Source organism: Musca vetustissima, unplaced genomic scaffold, assembly GCF_032173495.1.
Source record: "Musca vetustissima isolate MV318-11 ecotype Yass unplaced genomic scaffold, APGP_CSIRO_Mvet_v1 utg13253, whole genome shotgun sequence".
In the NCBI taxonomy this organism is placed as follows: Eukaryota; Metazoa; Arthropoda; class Insecta; order Diptera; family Muscidae; genus Musca; species Musca vetustissima.
The window spans coordinates 107,943-126,798 of record NW_026880658.1 but is presented as its reverse complement, the minus strand read 5'-3'; the positions used below and the strand labels follow the sequence as shown (position 1 = coordinate 126,798).

Sequence of the window (18,856 nt, the reverse complement as noted above, 5' to 3'; positions counted from 1 at the left end):
GATTATTACAATGATTTTATTCACACAACTTTACTTTGCACTTTACTTTACACGACGGTTTCAATTCGCGATCTGATTCACAACTGACTGCCTTTCCATTTCCTCTATTTATATGAGCCCTGCCTGTAGCTACAGAAGTTTCTAGACGATCTGGTAACGCCTAGATTACGAACAATCTACCAATGCAACAAACACATACAAACTTACATTGAGTGAACAATAACAACAACACATACAAACTTAAGTGGGCCACACACGTCAAACATGTGCGTTCGATCGGTGTGAAGCTCTTAGCCCACACACGTCAAACGGATCCACAAAACTTCATTTATTATTTATTTTTGAAGCGTTAAGATGGACAGCGATAGTGATGACGGAAAAAAGACCAAATATTTTTATTTAATATAAATGTATTAAGTATTTTTATTTTATTCCAGAAAAACATTTTTATTTTCTACACAATAGAATATGTGTAAAAAAACATCAAAAAATTTTCCAAAACGTTTTTTTTATATGTTTGACATTGTCCGCTGATCCGCACTCCACGAAATTTCGCAACAAATGAGAAAATATCCACACACCAGGCCACAGACGTCAAACATGTTCGCGTCGCACAAGGAAAAATTAAAAATTTTTAATTTCTTTCGATCGGTGTGCGCACCGGCAAATCGGTGTGAACACCGTACCACACACGTCAAACATTGCTTCGATTCACACCGATCGAACGCACATGTTTGACGTGTGTGGGCCACTTTACATTGAGTGAACAACAACACATACAAACTTACATTGAGTAAACAATAACAACAACACGTATACAGGCGAGGGGGTAACAAAGAAAGAGGAATTAAGCGATCATTAATGATGACGTTTAACAAGAATTGTACGTCGACAAAAAAAACAATGAAAGAGGAAATGGAAGGATGTAGAAAAATCTATACAGTAGTTGTTGTTGTGAAGTTATTCAAATAAACTGATAATAGAAATTTACGTTACAATTCAAATTCTTAAATTAACGGAATTCATCTAAATTAACTTAAATCTAGATTTATATTCGTAACATTGCCCCCCGCTTAAGCCTGTTCGTCCCGAATAGGCACAGTTCCCGTTCCGTAGGGGGTCAGCCGCTTCCAAATATACCACTTTCATCTTCGACCTGGGACTGTCGCTCCTCTGGATGCGATAAACCACATCATTTATTTTCGTGACAATCTTGTAGGGTCCTTCCCAGTGTCCTTTCGTTGTGGGTTGAACAATAGTACCAGTTGCCCTTCTTGAAACCCATCGGTATTAGCCGCTCGATCGTACCTTGCCTTCATGCGGTTGCTAACCATTTTTATTCGATGTCGGACAGCATCGTGGACTTTACTAAAAGAGTTCTGACTGTCTTCTTCTTGGTTCACATCGTCGTTTGGGGTAGCACCGAATATCAAGTCGCCAGGTAGCTTTAATTCGTTTCCGAACAGAACTTTGGCTGGGGCCCGGGATGTGGAATCATGAATGGCCGATCTATAAGCCAGTAAAAACTTTGGAATATGCTCATCCCAGTCTCGTTGGCCACTGTCCACCACTTTCCGTAGATGTTCTTCCAGGGTGCGATTGAATCTTTCCACCATGCCATCTGATTGTGGATGTAGGGGCGTCGTTCTGGTTTTCTTGATTCCGTAGGAGTCACACATTTCCTTGAAGATCGCTGATTCAAAATTCCTACCTTGATCGGAATAAACCTCAGATGGAACACCATAGCGACAAATCCAATTTTTGCTGAACACATCCACAATTGTCCTGGCTTCTTGACATAAACTTCTGGCCATTTACTGAAGTAATCCATGACCACTAAGACATACCGGTTCCCAGAGTCGCTTGTTGGGAACGGTCCAGCTACATCCATTGCGATTCTTTCAAAAGGGGCTCCTGAATTATACTGCTGCATGTAGCCTCGACTCTTCCGTGTTGGACCTTTAGCTCTTATGCACCTTTCACAATTGCCGACCCAGTCGGCAATGGATTTTTGACAGCCGACCCAGTAAAATCTCTGCTTTACCTTTTCAGCGGTCTTTGCTATGCCAAGATGTCCTCCACTTGGCCCATCATGAAACTCCGACAAGACATCTCTTATTTTGGAATCTGGGACGACGATCAAGTTCCGGTGGGATTTACCGTCTTCACTTTCCCATTTGCGATATAAACAACCATCTATTATAAGTAGACTGTCCCACTTGGCCTAATAGGATTTTAAAAGAGGGCTTTCGGAGGTAATTTCTTTGCGACTAGGTCGCTTGCCCGTTTCTATGGCCGAAATTATTTTGCCCAGAATGGGATTTCTTCGTTGTTCCGTCGACCAATCTTCTCCCGACTCAAACTGCAATCGACGGACATCCACGATATTCTCTTTGCACTCAGCCTTTGAGCAGTGGCTGTATTCTACCTTGCATGGCCGACGAGACAGGGCATCAGCATTACCGTGTTTTCCGCCTTCTCTGTGCTCGATTCTGTTTAACGGTGACTCATTGGTGGACTGTTGAGCCATTCTTCTACCATCTTTCGTTGGGGGTGGTGACGATGACCTGGATCGTTTGCGCTTAGCTCTGCATTCGCGCGCAATATGACCTGCTTTATCGCAGTTGTAGCATCTAACCCTGTGCTTAGTCATCCCTACAAACTTTGTTTCTTCTATTACCCGCCTCATGGCGTCCTTGATCAAGTTAACGAGAGATTTGTGTTCGCAACATTCGGTCTCCAGTTGGCTAATCTTGTGGGTCTGGGGCTTAACAATCATTCTTGCCGTCTCTTGGGCAAGGGCAAACGACACAGTTTCGGCAAACGACGCTTTTGGTGACGCATATATTGCACATTTAATCTCAGGGTCACGTATGCCATTCACAAAGGTTTCGATTTTCATACGGTCCAGCAATGGGTGATTCTCTCCTGGATACGCCATTAGCACCAAACGTTCCACCTCAGCTGCAAAGTCTTGTAACGTCTCGTTTGCCCTCTGTACTTTTCCCCTTAGTTCCATAAGGTATATGTTTTGTTTATGTTCGCCACCGTACATACGTTCCAGTGCAGCAATAACATCTTCATAGTTATTCCTAGAAGCGACAGGAATACTCTGTATAACATCAGCAGCACTGCCCTTCAATGCCAGAAGTAGTGCAACCGCTTTGTCGCTGTCGTTCCACGAATTTCTAGAAGCCACTGTCTCGAACTGTAACTTGAAAACATTGAATGACGTAGTGCCGTCGAATACAGGAGGTTTGATTTTTAGTGTGTTATCAGGAACTCGCACCGGACCACCTTTAATTTCCAGTTCCGACATTTTCTTCTCCAGATTCGTAAACCTGTGGTCGTGGGCCTGAAATTTCTCATCCACAGACAGAATCTTCTCGTCAACCGACTGCACTTTCTTATCCAACTCTTTAATTTGGACCTCCACGGTTTCCACTCTCCTTCCAATAACTTCTGTAATGTTCTCGAGTTTCGCGTTCATTCTACAATTCTCTGCCTTGAGTTCATCTAACTTTCTGGAATTCTCTTCGAACATTCGTCTCGAGTTTTCTTCTGACTTTCTGGAATTCTCTTCGAACATTCGTCTCGTGTTTCTGGAATTCTCTTCGAACATTTTAGCCAGCATTTCTCTGAAATCGTCACCCCTGACAGCTACTGACGAGACTTCCCCACCGTTGGATTCGCCCATTTCCGATAAATCCACTTCATCCTTACTGTCAAACTCATATGTATCGATGTTCATACCCCGGCGCTCGAACTCATCCAACAGACGTTTTTGTAGTTCAGCCTTGTTGCCAGTAGAGGACAATTCCAATTTATTGAGCTCCTTCTTCAAGTCTTCCACTCGTAGATCCTTAAACTTCATCGTAGTATTATCGTAATCTCACTTCCGACACCAATTGTTACGTTCTTGGACTTTACTTATTCCCGTGTAGACGTTGTTTTATTTCCCGATACAGTTCGTACCAAATAAAACGCGGGTTCGTTCTGATTACGATTATTACAATGATTTTATTCACACAACTTTACTTTGCACTTTACTTTACACGACGGTTTCAATTCGCGATCTGATTCACAACTGACTGCCTTTCCATTTCCTCTATTTATATGAGCCCTGCCTGTAGCTACAGAAGTTTCTAGACGATCTGGTAACGCCTAGATTACGAACAATCTACCAATGCAACAAACACATACAAACTTACATTGAGTGAACAATAACAACAACACATACAAACTTACATTGAGTGAACAACAACAACACATACAAACTTACATTGAGTAAACAATAACAACAACACGTATACAGGCGAGGGGGTAACAAAGAAAGAGGAATTAAGCGATCATTAATGATGACGTTTAACAAGAATTGTACGTGGACAAAAAAAAACAATGAAAGAGGAAATGGAAGGATGTAGAAAAATCTATACAGTGAAGTTATTCAAATAAACTGCGTAGTAGAAATTTACGTTACAATTCAAATTCCTTAATTAACGGAATTCATCTAAATTAACTTAAATCTAGATTTATATTCGTAACAATATTGAAGATTTCGCACCAAAAATAAAATTTGTATATTACATATTAGATTAAAAAGGGGTGTAATTCGGAAATGCATATGTAGGAACTATCAACATCAAAATAAAAGGTATTCGAATGAATTCATTTACGACACGTTTCCATTGTAAGGTTGTGCGAGTACTCACTCTTAGGTTTAGAAAAATTTGTTAAAAATCTCCAACATTTCAATGGAGGTGTGATGCGCGATATTTTAAATTTAGAGTCGCATTTTAGTTGGTCAAATACAAATTATTTATCTCCTATTGGCATTTTAAAGGAACAAAATTATTTGTATGGTAGTCTTTATACATCGTCAACTCCCGGCATACACAGGGGTTAGTATGCTCTGTTTTGGTCCTTAGTTTTTATTTTAGTTTGTAAGTTTAAAATTTGTATAGTAGTTTTAAGAACCCTTGTGTAGATGATCCTCTACAAAACATTGGGATATGCCGTGAGCAAGCATATTGTAACACCATCAGATTACATTATCATAAATATTTTGTCGTTGTCATGTTTGCAATTTGTTAATATACACAAAATATTAACATTAAAATAATACATTATAGTTTTAAGTGGCCGATATATGTATAGAAATTTTGTTGATAATGCGTTTTATGTTTTTTTTTTATAATAGTACGTTTACATTGTACCGGATTACGTTAACCCAGTGGGTTTAAATTGTCAATTCCTTTGAATATATTTCAAATAAATCCTCACAAAGTAGGTCTCAATAAACTTAACTTAACTTAAAAATTCTTCGGAGAACTAATAAACAATATATGTGACCTCTTTCTGTACTGATAAGTAGTAAAACTTTTCAAATTCGCAAATTCTCTGTTATTCAAAAGTTATAGTGCACTCCGCTTAATATAATTTTTGGTCTGTTCCCGTACTGCAAGAATCTACTAGTTTTTACTACGATAACGAATTTTCCTTTATGATATCGAAGAAAATAGTAAAATCGAGTAGATTCTTGCAGTACGGAAACAGACCATTTGTCTGTTCCCGTACTACAAGAATCTACTAGGTTTTACTAATTTTTCGATTTCATAAGGCAAATTTATTGTCGTAGTAAAAATTAGTGTATTCTTGCAGTACGAAAACATACATGGTCTGTTCCCGTATTGCAAGAATCTACTATTTTTTACTACGATAACACTTTTTTCCTTTATGATATCGAAAAAAAATAGTAAAAACTCGTACATTCTTGCAGTACGGGAACAAACCAACATATTGACATGTTTTTAACAATTTACAAAAAAAGCGAAAAGTGAATGGAATTTCAGGTTTTCTTTTTAAAATCGAGTTGGGAATATGATATAGATTCATCCATGGCCTATAAATAAGGTCACCAAGATAGCAATCGAAATCGGAAAACATCTGTTTTTTCTCAAGTCTAATGTCAAAAATTTCGACTTTGTTTACGTTTTCATAATGGAAGTCAATTCACAATAATGCATTTTGACAGCAAACATGAGAGGTATCGATAATCAGCTGGTCTCCCTTGGTGACCTTATTTATAGGCCATGGATTCATCCATAAATCATGAATCATTCTTCTTACCAATGTTTAAAAATGCATCTCTAAACACAATATCATTTTTGTGTACACACTAGCATTTTGAGTGACAGTTTTTTTATCGATTGCTGACTTTCCAACAACCATGGCCTATAAATAAGGTCACCAAGATAGCAATCGAAATCGGAAAACAGCTGTTTTTTCTCAAGTCTAATGTCAAAAATTTCGACTTTGTTTACGTTTTCGTAATGGAAGTCAATTCACAATAATGCATTTTGACAGCAAACTTGAGAGGTATTGATTATCAGCTGGTCTCCCTGGGTGACCTTATTTATAGGCCATGTCAAACAAGCAAAATATGGGCAAGAGTGTAATTTAAAAGTGCTAGTGTGCACAACGCTAGTTTAAATTGATTGTTTGCACACATCTTCAATCTAAATCAACTGTCGTTGATGTCGATCCATGGTACAATTATAAAAGGTAACAGCAAATCCCAGTTGATTTGATTCCAACGTTATACTAGTGTCAATATGAATTTGACAAATTATGTTTTTAAAAATCACCCAACAGGAAAATTGGGAACGCATACAATTTAAAATTGTTCTTTATTAAATGTGCTCCTGTATTCAATTTACTCAATCTGCCTGCTGGGAAAGTTTGAGGAAGCAAATCTTTCTTCAAGGAATAACTTGCTATTCCCAGCATTTTCATATGTGTTACACATATATATGGCAATGGCTCAATTATAGGAAAGATGTGGAATAGATAGAAATATAAATTTGATAGATTTTCATTCATGTTTTTCAATTTTTATTTTGAGGATTCGAAAATATTTCATTTTCAAAATAAAAATAATTTGATGATAATTTGTTTGTTTATTTACATTTTTCTGTCAAATGAGTTGACACTATTAGAACTTACAAAAACAAATTTCCATGTGGTTGTTGTATCGTTTTTTGTACAACAACACTTGCTGTTACCTTCTATTATTATACCATGATGTCGATCATGGCACAATGAATGGATAGTCCATTTAGCGCAGCTGATGTCTTGATTAACTGTCAAAGTGGGTAATTTCTACTTGAATTCGATGTGTAGTGTTGCCAACCATTTGAAATATTGAAAAAATTTGACAGATAATCGAGACAAAAACAAAGATTTTTGTTGTGATACATCACCTTATTATTGTATCATGATGTCGATTAACTAATTAAGTAGATAACTGTAGAAACCTACTGTCTCACCGATAAAAACAAACAGACAAATAACTGGCAACTTGGCAACACTGTCTGAAGAAACCCCAAAGACCGAAAAAAACCTAACCTCCTAAATACATACATGCAAATAAAGAGAAGCAACTAAAAATATTTAGTAGAAGAAAAAAATAAGAAACTGTTTACGAAATTAACACAATTGTGCTTGCGGACAAAATGCCCAATAAAGATATAGAAACAAATGTAAATAAAGATACGACGCAGGAAAAGAACCCCGCTGTAGAAGATGTCAGTGCAAATCAAAAATCGGAAAACCTAAGCAATGATGGTGCAAATAAAAATTCGACGGGTATAAAAGAAACCGCTGCGGCCGCCGACAATGATACCGACAAGAAGAAACCTCCGGCAATTGTTAATTTGGCTGCAGATTTAAGTAAGTTGTGCATATATATTTAAGTAGAAATATTATGAGGTTGAGCGTGGATCAAAGGGCGTGGCTGAGATGATTTAATAGGAAAATATTTATTCTAAATTGGTATAGAAGAAGTTGGGCTACTTGTAAATAATTGTTTTTTTTCGGGCGGTATATAAAAATAAATTTTCTTGGTTGCGTGCCATACCCACCATCTTGTTTTTTTATCTAAGGGTGGTTATTTTCTTTTTTGTTGTTATCACACACACCCTCTTATGCAGGTAGCATAAGAACAAGTAAATTTCGATAATCTATAGGGTAAAATATTAAAAATTCTAAACCTATGGAACCTGTCCTTGATTTATTTAAAATTGTTTAAAAATGGGGGAAATTATTAAAAATTCCTCTCTCATGAACAAATATTTAAAAAACACACTTTAACGCTAATAGTCCTTACAAAAATGTTAATGACATCAACGAGAATAAAAAATAACGCTAATGACCCGGATAGACATTGAAAAACTATTTTATAAATCAATTAATTTTCCTTCTTTTTTGTAGATCTTCTAAACAGGCAAGACCTTTTGCAAGCTGTTTCCGATGCCGTATCTGGTCAAACACGTCAAACTAAATTTGCCTTTTGGTCCACACAACCAGTGCCTAAACTATACGAAGAGATAACAACAAATGAATGCATTGAACCCGATAAGGATATTTCCGAAATACGGCCGGATCCGTATGCCCTACCCGATGGTTTCAAATGGGATACATTGGATTTGAATAACAGCAATGACCTTACCGAATTGTATACTCTGCTCAATGAGAACTATGTCGAGGATGATGATGCAATGTTCCGTTTCGATTATCAACCGGAATTCATTAAATGGTCGCTGCAGTCGCCCGGCTGGAAACGTGACTGGCATTTGGGTGTGCGTGTTGTAAAATCAGGTCGTTTGGTTGGTTTCATCTCAGCCATCCCGAGCAATTTAAGAGCTTACGATAAGGTGATTAAAGTGGTGGAAATCAATTTCTTGTGTGTCCACAAGAAACTGCGTAGCAAACGTGTGGCCCCAGTATTAATTAGAGAAATCACCCGGCGTGTCAACCTGACTGGTATATTCCAGGCTGCCTACACTGCCGGTGTGGTTCTGCCCAAACCTGTGGCGACCTGTCGTTATTGGCATCGTTCATTGAATCCAAAGAAACTCATAGAGATTAAATTCTCCCATTTGGCAAGAAATATGACAATGCAACGTACAATCAAATTGTACAAATTACCCGATCAGCCAAAAACAAAAGGCTATCGTCGCATCGAACCCAAAGATATGGATAAAGCCCTCAAACTCTTTGATGAATATATGAAGAAATTCAGTCTGTGTCCCGTGTTTAGCAAGGAAGAATTCCGCCATTGGTTCACACCCAAGGAGGGCATCGTCGACTGTTTTATTGTGGAGGACGATAAGGGCAACATAACGGATCTAACCAGTTTCTATTGTTTGCCTTCGTCTGTGATGCACCACCCTGTACATAAAACCTTGCGTGGCGCCTATTCCTTTTATAATATATCAACAAAAACGCCTTGGCTGGAGCTAATCAACGATGCTCTTATCTCAGCCAAAAACATACAAATGGATGTCTATAATGCTCTCGACCTAATGGAGAACAATACATTCTTAAGGCCATTGAAGTTCGGTCCCGGCGATGGCAATTTGCAATACTATTTATATAATTGGCGGTGCCCCAGTATGAAACCTCAGGATGTGGCTTTGATACTAATGTAGAAACAGATGATTCCAAACAGATGATAACTGTCGTTTGGGTAACATGTCGTACTAAGAACTAAGAATACTACGCCCATGATGATGTATACATATGTATTTTTTTTTAATTAATTAGTTTCATAGTGCTGCCCAAAACACACACACACACAAAATGATCTACGTATATACAATCCTTTTTGCCTGTAACTGTACTTTACGCTAATATTTTTCTTTTAATTTAGTTTTGAATTCAACTATAACTATAAAAAAAAAACAAACATACAACAACTACATACATGTTCATACATATGTATGTATGATTTAGAATATATAAATGCCATCAAATATATAGTGTTATTCAATTGTTTACAATTTAATTTTGTAATAGTTTTATATCGAATGATCACCATCATCATCCACCAAATCATGTTTCTATTGGTTTCATTCAATCTTAAAAACGATCACACAGAAAAAATCAAAATCAATCAAACATAGATGATTTGATAAAAATGTTTCTTTTTATAGATTTGTTGAAATCACATCGAACAATGTCAAGACACAGATTTAAATCTTTTTTTTTCTAATAAAACGAACACAACAAATTGTTCATATAAATCTTGGTTATATTATTTGTAGAGATTAACCTCCTGAATGTCTGTCTGCTCAAAGAAGGAAGGGAAATGTGCTGTCAGAAACGCTCAAGACGAATAGTACGTATCCTATAAGGATTTTTAAACTATTTTCCAAAGAAATTGGATTTTTAAATTATTTTTCAAAGAACCAAAATATGGTGGGTTTTAAAGTATTAGCATGTAATTTGTTTTTTTTTTTAAGTCTAACAACGCTATGAAAGTGGATTTCTTAAATATTTTCCCCAAAGACCACCCGACCAAAATTTTACTCCAAAGGCTTTTAAGGCCAATAAAGGAGGATTTTTTTAAATTTATCGATTGGAACGCATCAACATAAAATCTGAAATTTAACAATATAAATATAAAATTTATTTTGAATAAATTACACGTACAACGGTTCTATAATATCTTGCTCCTGATTGTTGCTTTTAACATTTTGCAATTTTTCTTACACATAACACAAATTAACAATTGAAATCAAACATAGAACTCTAAATGAGCTACACAAATGACAAGAATCAAAATCGGGACAAGTAAATATTATTGTTGATTTTTTTTTAATCGAATTCTTATTACATACGCATTTTTACTATAACACTATTGGCCAGTCGTACAACACGATTAAAATCAGTCTTTGAATGGGCCCGCCAAAATTTACAGCGTGCCCACATAACGGCTGGATAATTGGGACTTGAAATGCCATGGAATATGCGGGCCACATTACGACCAGTGAAATTATTTTCAGGATACATATTGATCAGGGCTATGACATCAGATTCAATGTCACCATCGGAGACATTTGATTCCTAACACGAAAAATAACATGAAATTAAAATAAAATCACTTTTTAAAATACAGTAAAAACCTACCTCGACTTCCAATTTCAAATCTTTGGGATAATCGTTGCGGAAATAATCACGTATAATTGCCTTCAATTGATCCGATCGATCGTGTGAAAAGTTTTCACTACAACAAGGCACATGACTATTATAGGCCACCGAGGATAAGCCTTGAAACACATATTGCAGCTGCGAAAAAAGGAAAATAAAAAATTGGCTTTAAGTTGGAATTCATGACACCAGGTATATCCTCACCTGTATCAGTTGAGTCTTTTCTTGTTTCACGCATCTCGTATATAAGATATCCAAAGCATCATCGATTTCTTCGATTGTAAAATCACCAGGTGCCTTTAAACGGAAACCCAAATCATAGAAACTGACAGTTATGGGAGATCGCTTGGGGTAGCCATTTACTAAGGAAATATGGGCAAGCAAATTCAAATAAATATTGATTTTTATGCACTAAAGTAGAGAATAGTTCTTTAAAGACCTTGACATACCTTGCACCCATTCCAAATTCTTCAATTGATATTTAACAACACCACTATTCCAACCAATTGCCGCTGCTATATCCACCACCGAAAATTCAATAATATTGGCATCTTCTTTAAAGCTACCGTTTTTTATTTCCAAGGCAATGGCCATAGCCAGTGGTGGGCACTCTTTGGCAGCATGTCTGTCAGATCGAAAAAAAGTAGTTTAGGAATTTATATATAAGACAAACAATTCCACTCACTTTAAATATTTCGGACCACCATAGGAAATAATTTTCGCTTTAATATAGGCATTGCTCAGTACATTCATACACCAGCGATTATCCAATTCCATGTAACACAATAACGTTGATATATTTTCTGCAGGAATATCTAATGCTTCAACGGTCTGATCAATGGAAAATCCAATTTCATGGCCAGGGCATATGTGTTGGCGGGCTTTCGGTATTTCAACATCTGTTTCACCGTGCATATTACCAAAATTCGATGCATCAACATTTGAGGCATCAGCGGCGGAACGAGATTCTTTTGATGATGACGTTAAAGGTTTTATTGGTACTCCACTGTAAAATGAAAATATTAAAAAAATTGTTTCAGATCCTCTTATTTTACTCACTCTTTTAAATTTTTATCACACGAACATGGCACAAATATCCTTTGCAATAATTTACGTATAACATGACGATCGAGCGAATTTGCATAGATGTGCCTCTTCAATTCATTCTTATCACCGCCGTTGGCATCCAAAAACAAATGACAATGGGCCTCTTTATTGTCGCGACCAGCACGACCCACTTCCTGAACATAACTTTCGAAATTTCTTGGCATATTGTAATGGATGACAGCACGAATGTCGGGCTTATTGATACCCATACCAAAGGCAATGGTGGCCACCACAATGCGCAGTTCATTGTTCATGAAGGCATTTTGTATGGTACGCCTTCGCGACGCAGCCATACCGGCATGATATGGTTCAGCATGCCAATTTATGCGTTTGCGTTTATTTTTCTTTTCCGGCTCAGGCGCTTTACGATCCTGCATACAGGTACGCAAGAAACCAGCAACACGTTCGCACTCATCCCGCCGAGTACAATAGACAATAATCGATTGGCAACTTTCGAAACGTTTACTCAACAACAATTGCAGTAGGGCTGTATCACGATTTTCATCTTTCGACACGGAAAGGATCAAATTATCGGGCAGTGGAATATCACTAATAATGCCCTTCTCTCCGTCCAATATACCCAAGTGATTGATAATACTTAACCGGGTGGGTAGCGTGGCAGTGGCTGTCAAACCCAAGACACACTTGACACCCAAATTCTTTTTCAAAACTTTACAAATCATCAAATAGCTGGGACGGAAATTATGACTCCATTGGGATACGCAATGAGCTTCGTCAATACAGGCGAATGCAATGGGTGGTAGCTGGCGTAGAATTGAACCAAAGCCAGTCGATCTTTCACCGGACACCACGGCTTCGGGGGACACAAGTAGAACGTCGATTTCTCCATCGGCTATAAGTTGCATAATTTTCATTCTCTGCTGCGGTGTTTGGTTGGTGTGCAAACAATGGGCCCTCAAGAAATGTGGTACACCCGTCACCTGATCCTCCATCAAGGACACCAACGGTGAAATAACCAAGGTAATGGCTTTTCTTTCTTTGGAAAATATATAGGCTGGTAGTTGATAACACAGCGATTTACCACTGCCCGTGGACAAGGTGACCAATGTAGACATTCCCGAAAGAATACGCATAACAGCACGATCTTGTCCCTTGCGAAAGTTGGTATGACCAAACATGCGTAATGCTTCCAGGACTTCGGGAGTGACATCTTTAACACTACCATCTGGATTGAGATCATATATGGGACTGACATCACCAATTCTAGACGGTGCAATAGTTGCATTGCCCGAATCTGTTGTGTCATTCACATCCAAACCGGCAGCCTTAAGAAATGATTCGGGAATTTTATGGCCAACATAGTTTTTGATTGGTGAGACCGTTTTTTCATTTGAATTAATGGCGTTGTCAATGTCAAAGCCATCTAATTCATCATCTGTTTCCATAAGAACATCTTCATCGGCGCCATCATCATCTTCATTCTTCTTGTCGTCGTCGCCGTCATCGTCATCTTCGCTGTTATCATCATCAGAGGGATAACCATCATTCTGAAAATAAGTGGGTGATTATTGTTCTGTTTTATAATTAAAAATATAAATAAAAAATATACATAAATAAAATATTTTTCAAAGGCAATCGGGACCACAAATATAGCGTGATGTTCAGGTTTATCAGAGCCAATAGCGTAGGACTTTTTAAAAGTATATTTTCCGAAGACTACCATAACCATAATTGTGGATTTTTTACTATCAAGGATTTTTTTACTAAAAAAACTTATACTTTTTATATGTTCCTCATGGAATATATGGGCCATACGAGTGGGTTTTCAATATATTTAGATATAATGTGAACCGTAAAAAACATTTTTCAATAAACATGTATCCTTTTTAGGGGACCCCCCCATTCTCGGTGTCAATTTTTTTTTTATTTAATTCGATTCTACACTAATTATCTCAAGAACTCTTGAAGATATAGCCGATTTATTGTGTCAGCATCAAGTGACGGCTAAAGGGCTTCTCAAACTTTAAACGCGTTTTTCTCTTTCGCGAATGGCGGGCACGATAACTCAAAAACTAAAACGGCATTTACATTAGAACTTTTTAACGGGTTAACATACTTTATGAGGATTTATTTGACATATATTCAAAGGAATTGAAAATTTAAACCCACTGGGTTGACCTTAATCCGGTTCAATTTAAACGGCCTTTAATAACCCAATCGATTCCAAATTTTTACACGTTTCTCTGTGAGTGTATAGCTATCGTATGAACTAGGATAAAGCCAATCGGTGAATATCTTCCTTATTTTTTAACTTGGTTTTTGGTTAAAAATCGGCGATTTTCCAAAAATATTTTTTTAAAGGTCCGCCATTTTGTTAATTTTAGAGCGAAGTCAATAATCCTAGTTCATACGAGAGCCAGACATGTACTCTTTCTAACACCGTTGGAATTTTCGGATTTCGATGTTCCAGTGAAGAGTTATCATGCCCGCCATCAAAAATAAGGACTTTTCTTTAATTACAAAAAACAACAACAAAGCAATAACAAAATTTTTTTGTAAATTATTTTTCTTCTCTTTTAAATCTTCAAATATATACTATGTGCAAAGTTACAAACCTTAATAAGCATTGGTATTGATTTACCAGCCCATTGAAAATCTTGAAAAATTAAAATCGAGAATGGATGGGGTTCCCTTAAACATGGATTTCAACTGACTATAAATTCTATAAGTCCGGCTTTTTGACATATTTCTTATCAAGTAAAATTTTGGCAATAGACATTGGCTTTTAAAATATTTGTCTCCTAGAACTATCTGGACACTAAGCATGGATAATTTTCATATTTTTCAAAGACTATCTGAGCAATATGCCTATATTTCTAATATATTTGGCCAATAAAGGTAAATTTTTGCAATATTTGCTTAGAAAGACTTTCTTTTTATCTGGCTTTATGCAGTCAGAGCTATAGACTGTTCCACTTACCTCATTATCATCATTCAGACCATCATCTTTATAAATGGCCGCATTAGCTGCCTGTGGCAATTTCGATATATTACGACTATGTACCGCCAATGCCGATTGACTGGCCATACGTTCCGCTTCTTCCAAAGTTGGAAATGGTGATGGATCTTCCTCCAGTTGTGCCGTCAACGGCAGCAGCGAATCTCCTTTGACTTTACAATTTTGAGCGAAGTGACCGGCTTGACCACAACTAAAACATTTCAATGTGCCACCATCGCAACCACCCATATCCATATCGGGGCCGGTTAATGCCGCCACACGCTTCTTATTCTTCCACAGTTTTTTCTTATATTTCGAATAGTTTACGGTCTTCTTGCCCCGAACAAATGTCTTCTTCTGTATATTAATTGTGACAAAGTTTTCATTTAGTTTGCCGCTGGCAATCTTCTCTTCCAATTTTCGTCTGGCAGCTGCTCTCTTTTCATCGGCCACAGTTACTGGTATGGGCTTGTTTGTGGCACCACCCAGCGGAACCATTTTATTAATATATTCTTGCGCCAAATGATCGGCCTTATCCAAATCGGTTTGTTTGATGCGTGGCACCGAGGTTATATCCCCACTCTCCAAGGCAAGAGCATATTTCAAATCTACCGGATCAAGGGGTGTTTCTTCTTTTTCTTCGTCCTCTTGTGCAACTTTTGCGACGGCCTTCTTCGATCCCCTAGTTGCCTTTGGTGCTGATGCCGCAGCTTTAGCCTTTGGCTTGGGCTTCTCTTTTGGTGAGGCCTTTTTAGGCTTCGTGGCAGCGTTTGTCTTTCGTTTAGCCACGGCACGTTTTCGTTTATTGATTTTTGGTTGTTTATATTCTTCATCCTCATCAGAAGCAGCATCAAAATCTTCACCTTCATCGTTGAAATTTTCCAACGAATTCTCGGGAGGTTTAATTTCATCTTTTACAACATTTGGGATTTCTTCCACAGGTTTAGCCTCCGTTTTTGGAGACGTTGATGGGACAATTCTTCTGCGTTTTACAATGTGGCGATATTCTGGAGGTTCAATTTCTTCTTCACTGTCGCCGACAACAGAATCTGAGTCCGAATCACTGTTAGGTTTTTTGACAACTTTCTTGGGTTTCTCCACGGGCATTTCTTGAAAATGAGATGTTTCACCGACACCATTGTGACCAGTTGTATTTTCTGCTGGCACTTCTGCATCCTCCAAATTTGGTTTAGCCGTATCGTTGAGATTATCGTCCGTAGTCGTCGCAGTAGTTGTTGTTGTTTGAAATTTACTAACATCAATATTGGATAAACCATAAATACTTTTTCTGGGAGGAGTTGACACATTGTTGTTTGGTTCAATCTTTACGCTATTCCTAATTGGTTTACGGGCAATGCCATTTTGTTGGGCATTCCTCTCCAACCAGCCTTCATCGACCTGCGTTTTAATACTGTCCCTATATTTATCCACCGCCAATAGGGGATTGGCATTTATATTATTCTGGATTTGTTGTTCTTTGGCCTTCTGCAGCAGAATTGTCTCCAAATCAGGCAGAACATCCTTTGTGGAATTTAAAGTATCACTTAATGTATTGTTGTTGTTATTGCTTCTAAGTGAACTATCAAGATTTGATTTGGAAACAGATTTTCTAGGATTTCTCTTGGAAAATGATGAATTGTTAAAAAGCTTGGCGCTCAAATTCGGTTTAAGGCTTCGCCGGGGTGTATCTTTCTTGTCCACAACCTCCGTCGTTTGTTTCATTGACACCTTAGCTCCCCATGCTTTTTTGTTTATATCCAGTTCTTCGACAGCTTCAAATTCCTTTAGGACACGGGCTTCAGTAAATACTGCAGCTCCATTGGGTATTTCTTGAACATTCGAGAAACCACCATTGCAGCTGTCATCGTGAACTCCATTTGGTGCATCAACTATAGCACTGATATCCAATGGTAATTTGGGTCCACCATTGATGCTTTCCTCTGCTAGACTGCAATCCAGATCCCCATTGGTCTGGGACATCTGTGACATTTCCAAAACATCGAAACCATCATCGGACAAAACATCGTTTAGGGTGTCTTCCAAAAACGATGTTTTCAGCTTGTAATACATCTTATAAGAATCTCGTATCTCTTGAGAGGCTTCTCTAATGTCATACTGAAAAATAAATAATACAAAAAAATATATATTATTAATGTTCCGAAATAATGTCCGAAATTCATAACATACCTTTGAGGGAACACGTCCATATTTTTTCTTGAAATCTTTTTCCCACAACTTTACTCTTAACTTGTATTTTTGATATTTTTGTTTAAAAGCAGGATCATCCATTTTTTAGTTTTCTATCAAAGCATAATCAAGAAAGTGACGATCATCCGATCAGTTCAGTTCATTTGGGACTTTTGCGTCTGGTCCACTGGGGTCTTTGCGTCGGATTATGTGAGGAAATTCCGCCAAAACAAATGCTTCTTCTTGTAAGTACAAAACAGTGTTAATGCCAAGTAAATTGATAAACTTTGCACTAACTTAACTCGTCACTCTGTTCCCGTACTGCAAAAATCTATTAGATTCTACTATTTCTTTCGATATCATAAAGGAAAATTCATTATTAGTCTGCTCCCGTACTGCAAGAATATACTAAATTTTACTATATTTCCATTATTATCAAAAAGGAAAATTCGTTATCGTAGTAAAAAGTAGTATATTCTTGCAGTACGAGAACATACCATACCATATGGGAACAGACCAAATATGTTCAGACTACAACATTTTTTTGCATAATGAATGGATGGATGAATGACACTTTTAAGGATTCGATATCCAAATTGTTTCGCATGTAACAGTTGGAACATGGAGGATTTCCGGAAACCAGTCCAAAAAAAGCTCTGTGGACTCTGCTAAAAACACAATCTTTTTTAAAATTAAAAATAAAAAAAAAAATACACGACGCGCTCGCACTGCCTGAGGACACGGACAGAGTAGCCACCTCAGATAAATAGAGCAAAAAATATACTGTATAATACTAATACTCTTTTTAAAATATTTAACCTTTTGTGCCCTGAATTTTTTTCCGTTATCATAGAACAATTTACTGTTCACACATCATGGTATAATAATAAAAGGTAACAGCAAGTGTTGTACAAAAAACGATACAACAACCACATGGAAATTTGTTGTTGTAAGTTCTACTAGTGTCAACTCATTTGACAGAAAAATGTAAACAAACAAATTATCATCAAATTATTTTTATTTTGAAAATGAAATATTTTCGAATCCTCAAAATAAAAATTGAAAAACATGAATGAAAATCAATCAAATTTATATTTCTATCGCTTCCACATCTTTCCTTTAATTGATCCATTGCCATATATATGTGTAACACATATGAAAATTCTGGGAATAGAGAGTTAATCCTTCAAGAAAGATTTGCTTCCTCAAAATTTCCCAGCAGGCAGATTGAGTAAATTGAATACGGGAGCATATTAATAAAGAACAATTTCAGTTGTATGCGTTCCCAATTTTCCTGTTGGGTGATTTTTAAAAACACAATTTGTCAAATTCATATTGACACTAGTACTACGTTGGAATCAAATCAGCTGGGATTTGCAGTTATCTTTTATAATTGTACCACGTTCACACATGAACATATGAACAAAATTTGACATCGTTATATCCTTGCATTCGGATGATACAGTACAAAATTTCTGAAAAATAAAAGTCCAATCTCAAGAAATACAAATGCAAAATAGACGGAAAAATTATTTTAAATCATTCTCTATATTCTTTTTTACAAAAATCAGAAATAACTCCGAAATTCGTACAATGCGAGTACGAAGCTAT

At 37.0% G+C, this 18,856-nt stretch overlaps 2 protein-coding genes across 2 annotated transcripts in view; both read right to left on the bottom strand.

Annotated features, from left to right (window-relative positions):
• The window catches only part of LOC133326397 (cold shock domain-containing protein E1), a 44,254-nt gene that overhangs the window by 17,617 nt on the left and 7,781 nt on the right, over window positions 1-18,856 (bottom strand). The gene's annotated exons all lie outside the window — the stretch shown is intronic.
• Window positions 10,662-17,347, bottom strand: LOC133326411 (uncharacterized). The gene is made up of 9 exons (XM_061535062.1): window positions 17,246-17,347; window positions 15,041-17,173; window positions 12,052-13,541; window positions 11,955-11,998; window positions 11,678-11,873; window positions 11,442-11,617; window positions 11,197-11,354; window positions 10,972-11,130; window positions 10,662-10,908 (listed from the first exon to the last, which is right to left on the bottom strand). The coding sequence occupies exons 1-9, from the start codon at window positions 17,345-17,347 to the stop codon at window positions 10,675-10,677; spliced, it is 4,692 nt and encodes a 1,563-aa protein (XP_061391046.1). The 3' UTR covers window positions 10,662-10,674.

Coding starts and splice junctions, on each gene's coding strand:
- LOC133326411 (XM_061535062.1), bottom strand. CDS start 17,347: ATGGATGATCCTGCTTTTAAACAAAAATATCAAAAATACAAGTTAAGA. Junction 13,542..15,040: donor GTCTGAATGATGATAATGAG/GTAAGTGGAACA, acceptor GACGACAAGAAG/AATGAAGATGATGATGGCGC. Junction 11,874..11,954: donor GTCATCATCAAAAGAATCTC/GTTCCGCCGCTG, acceptor AAATACCGAAAG/CCCGCCAACACATATGCCCT.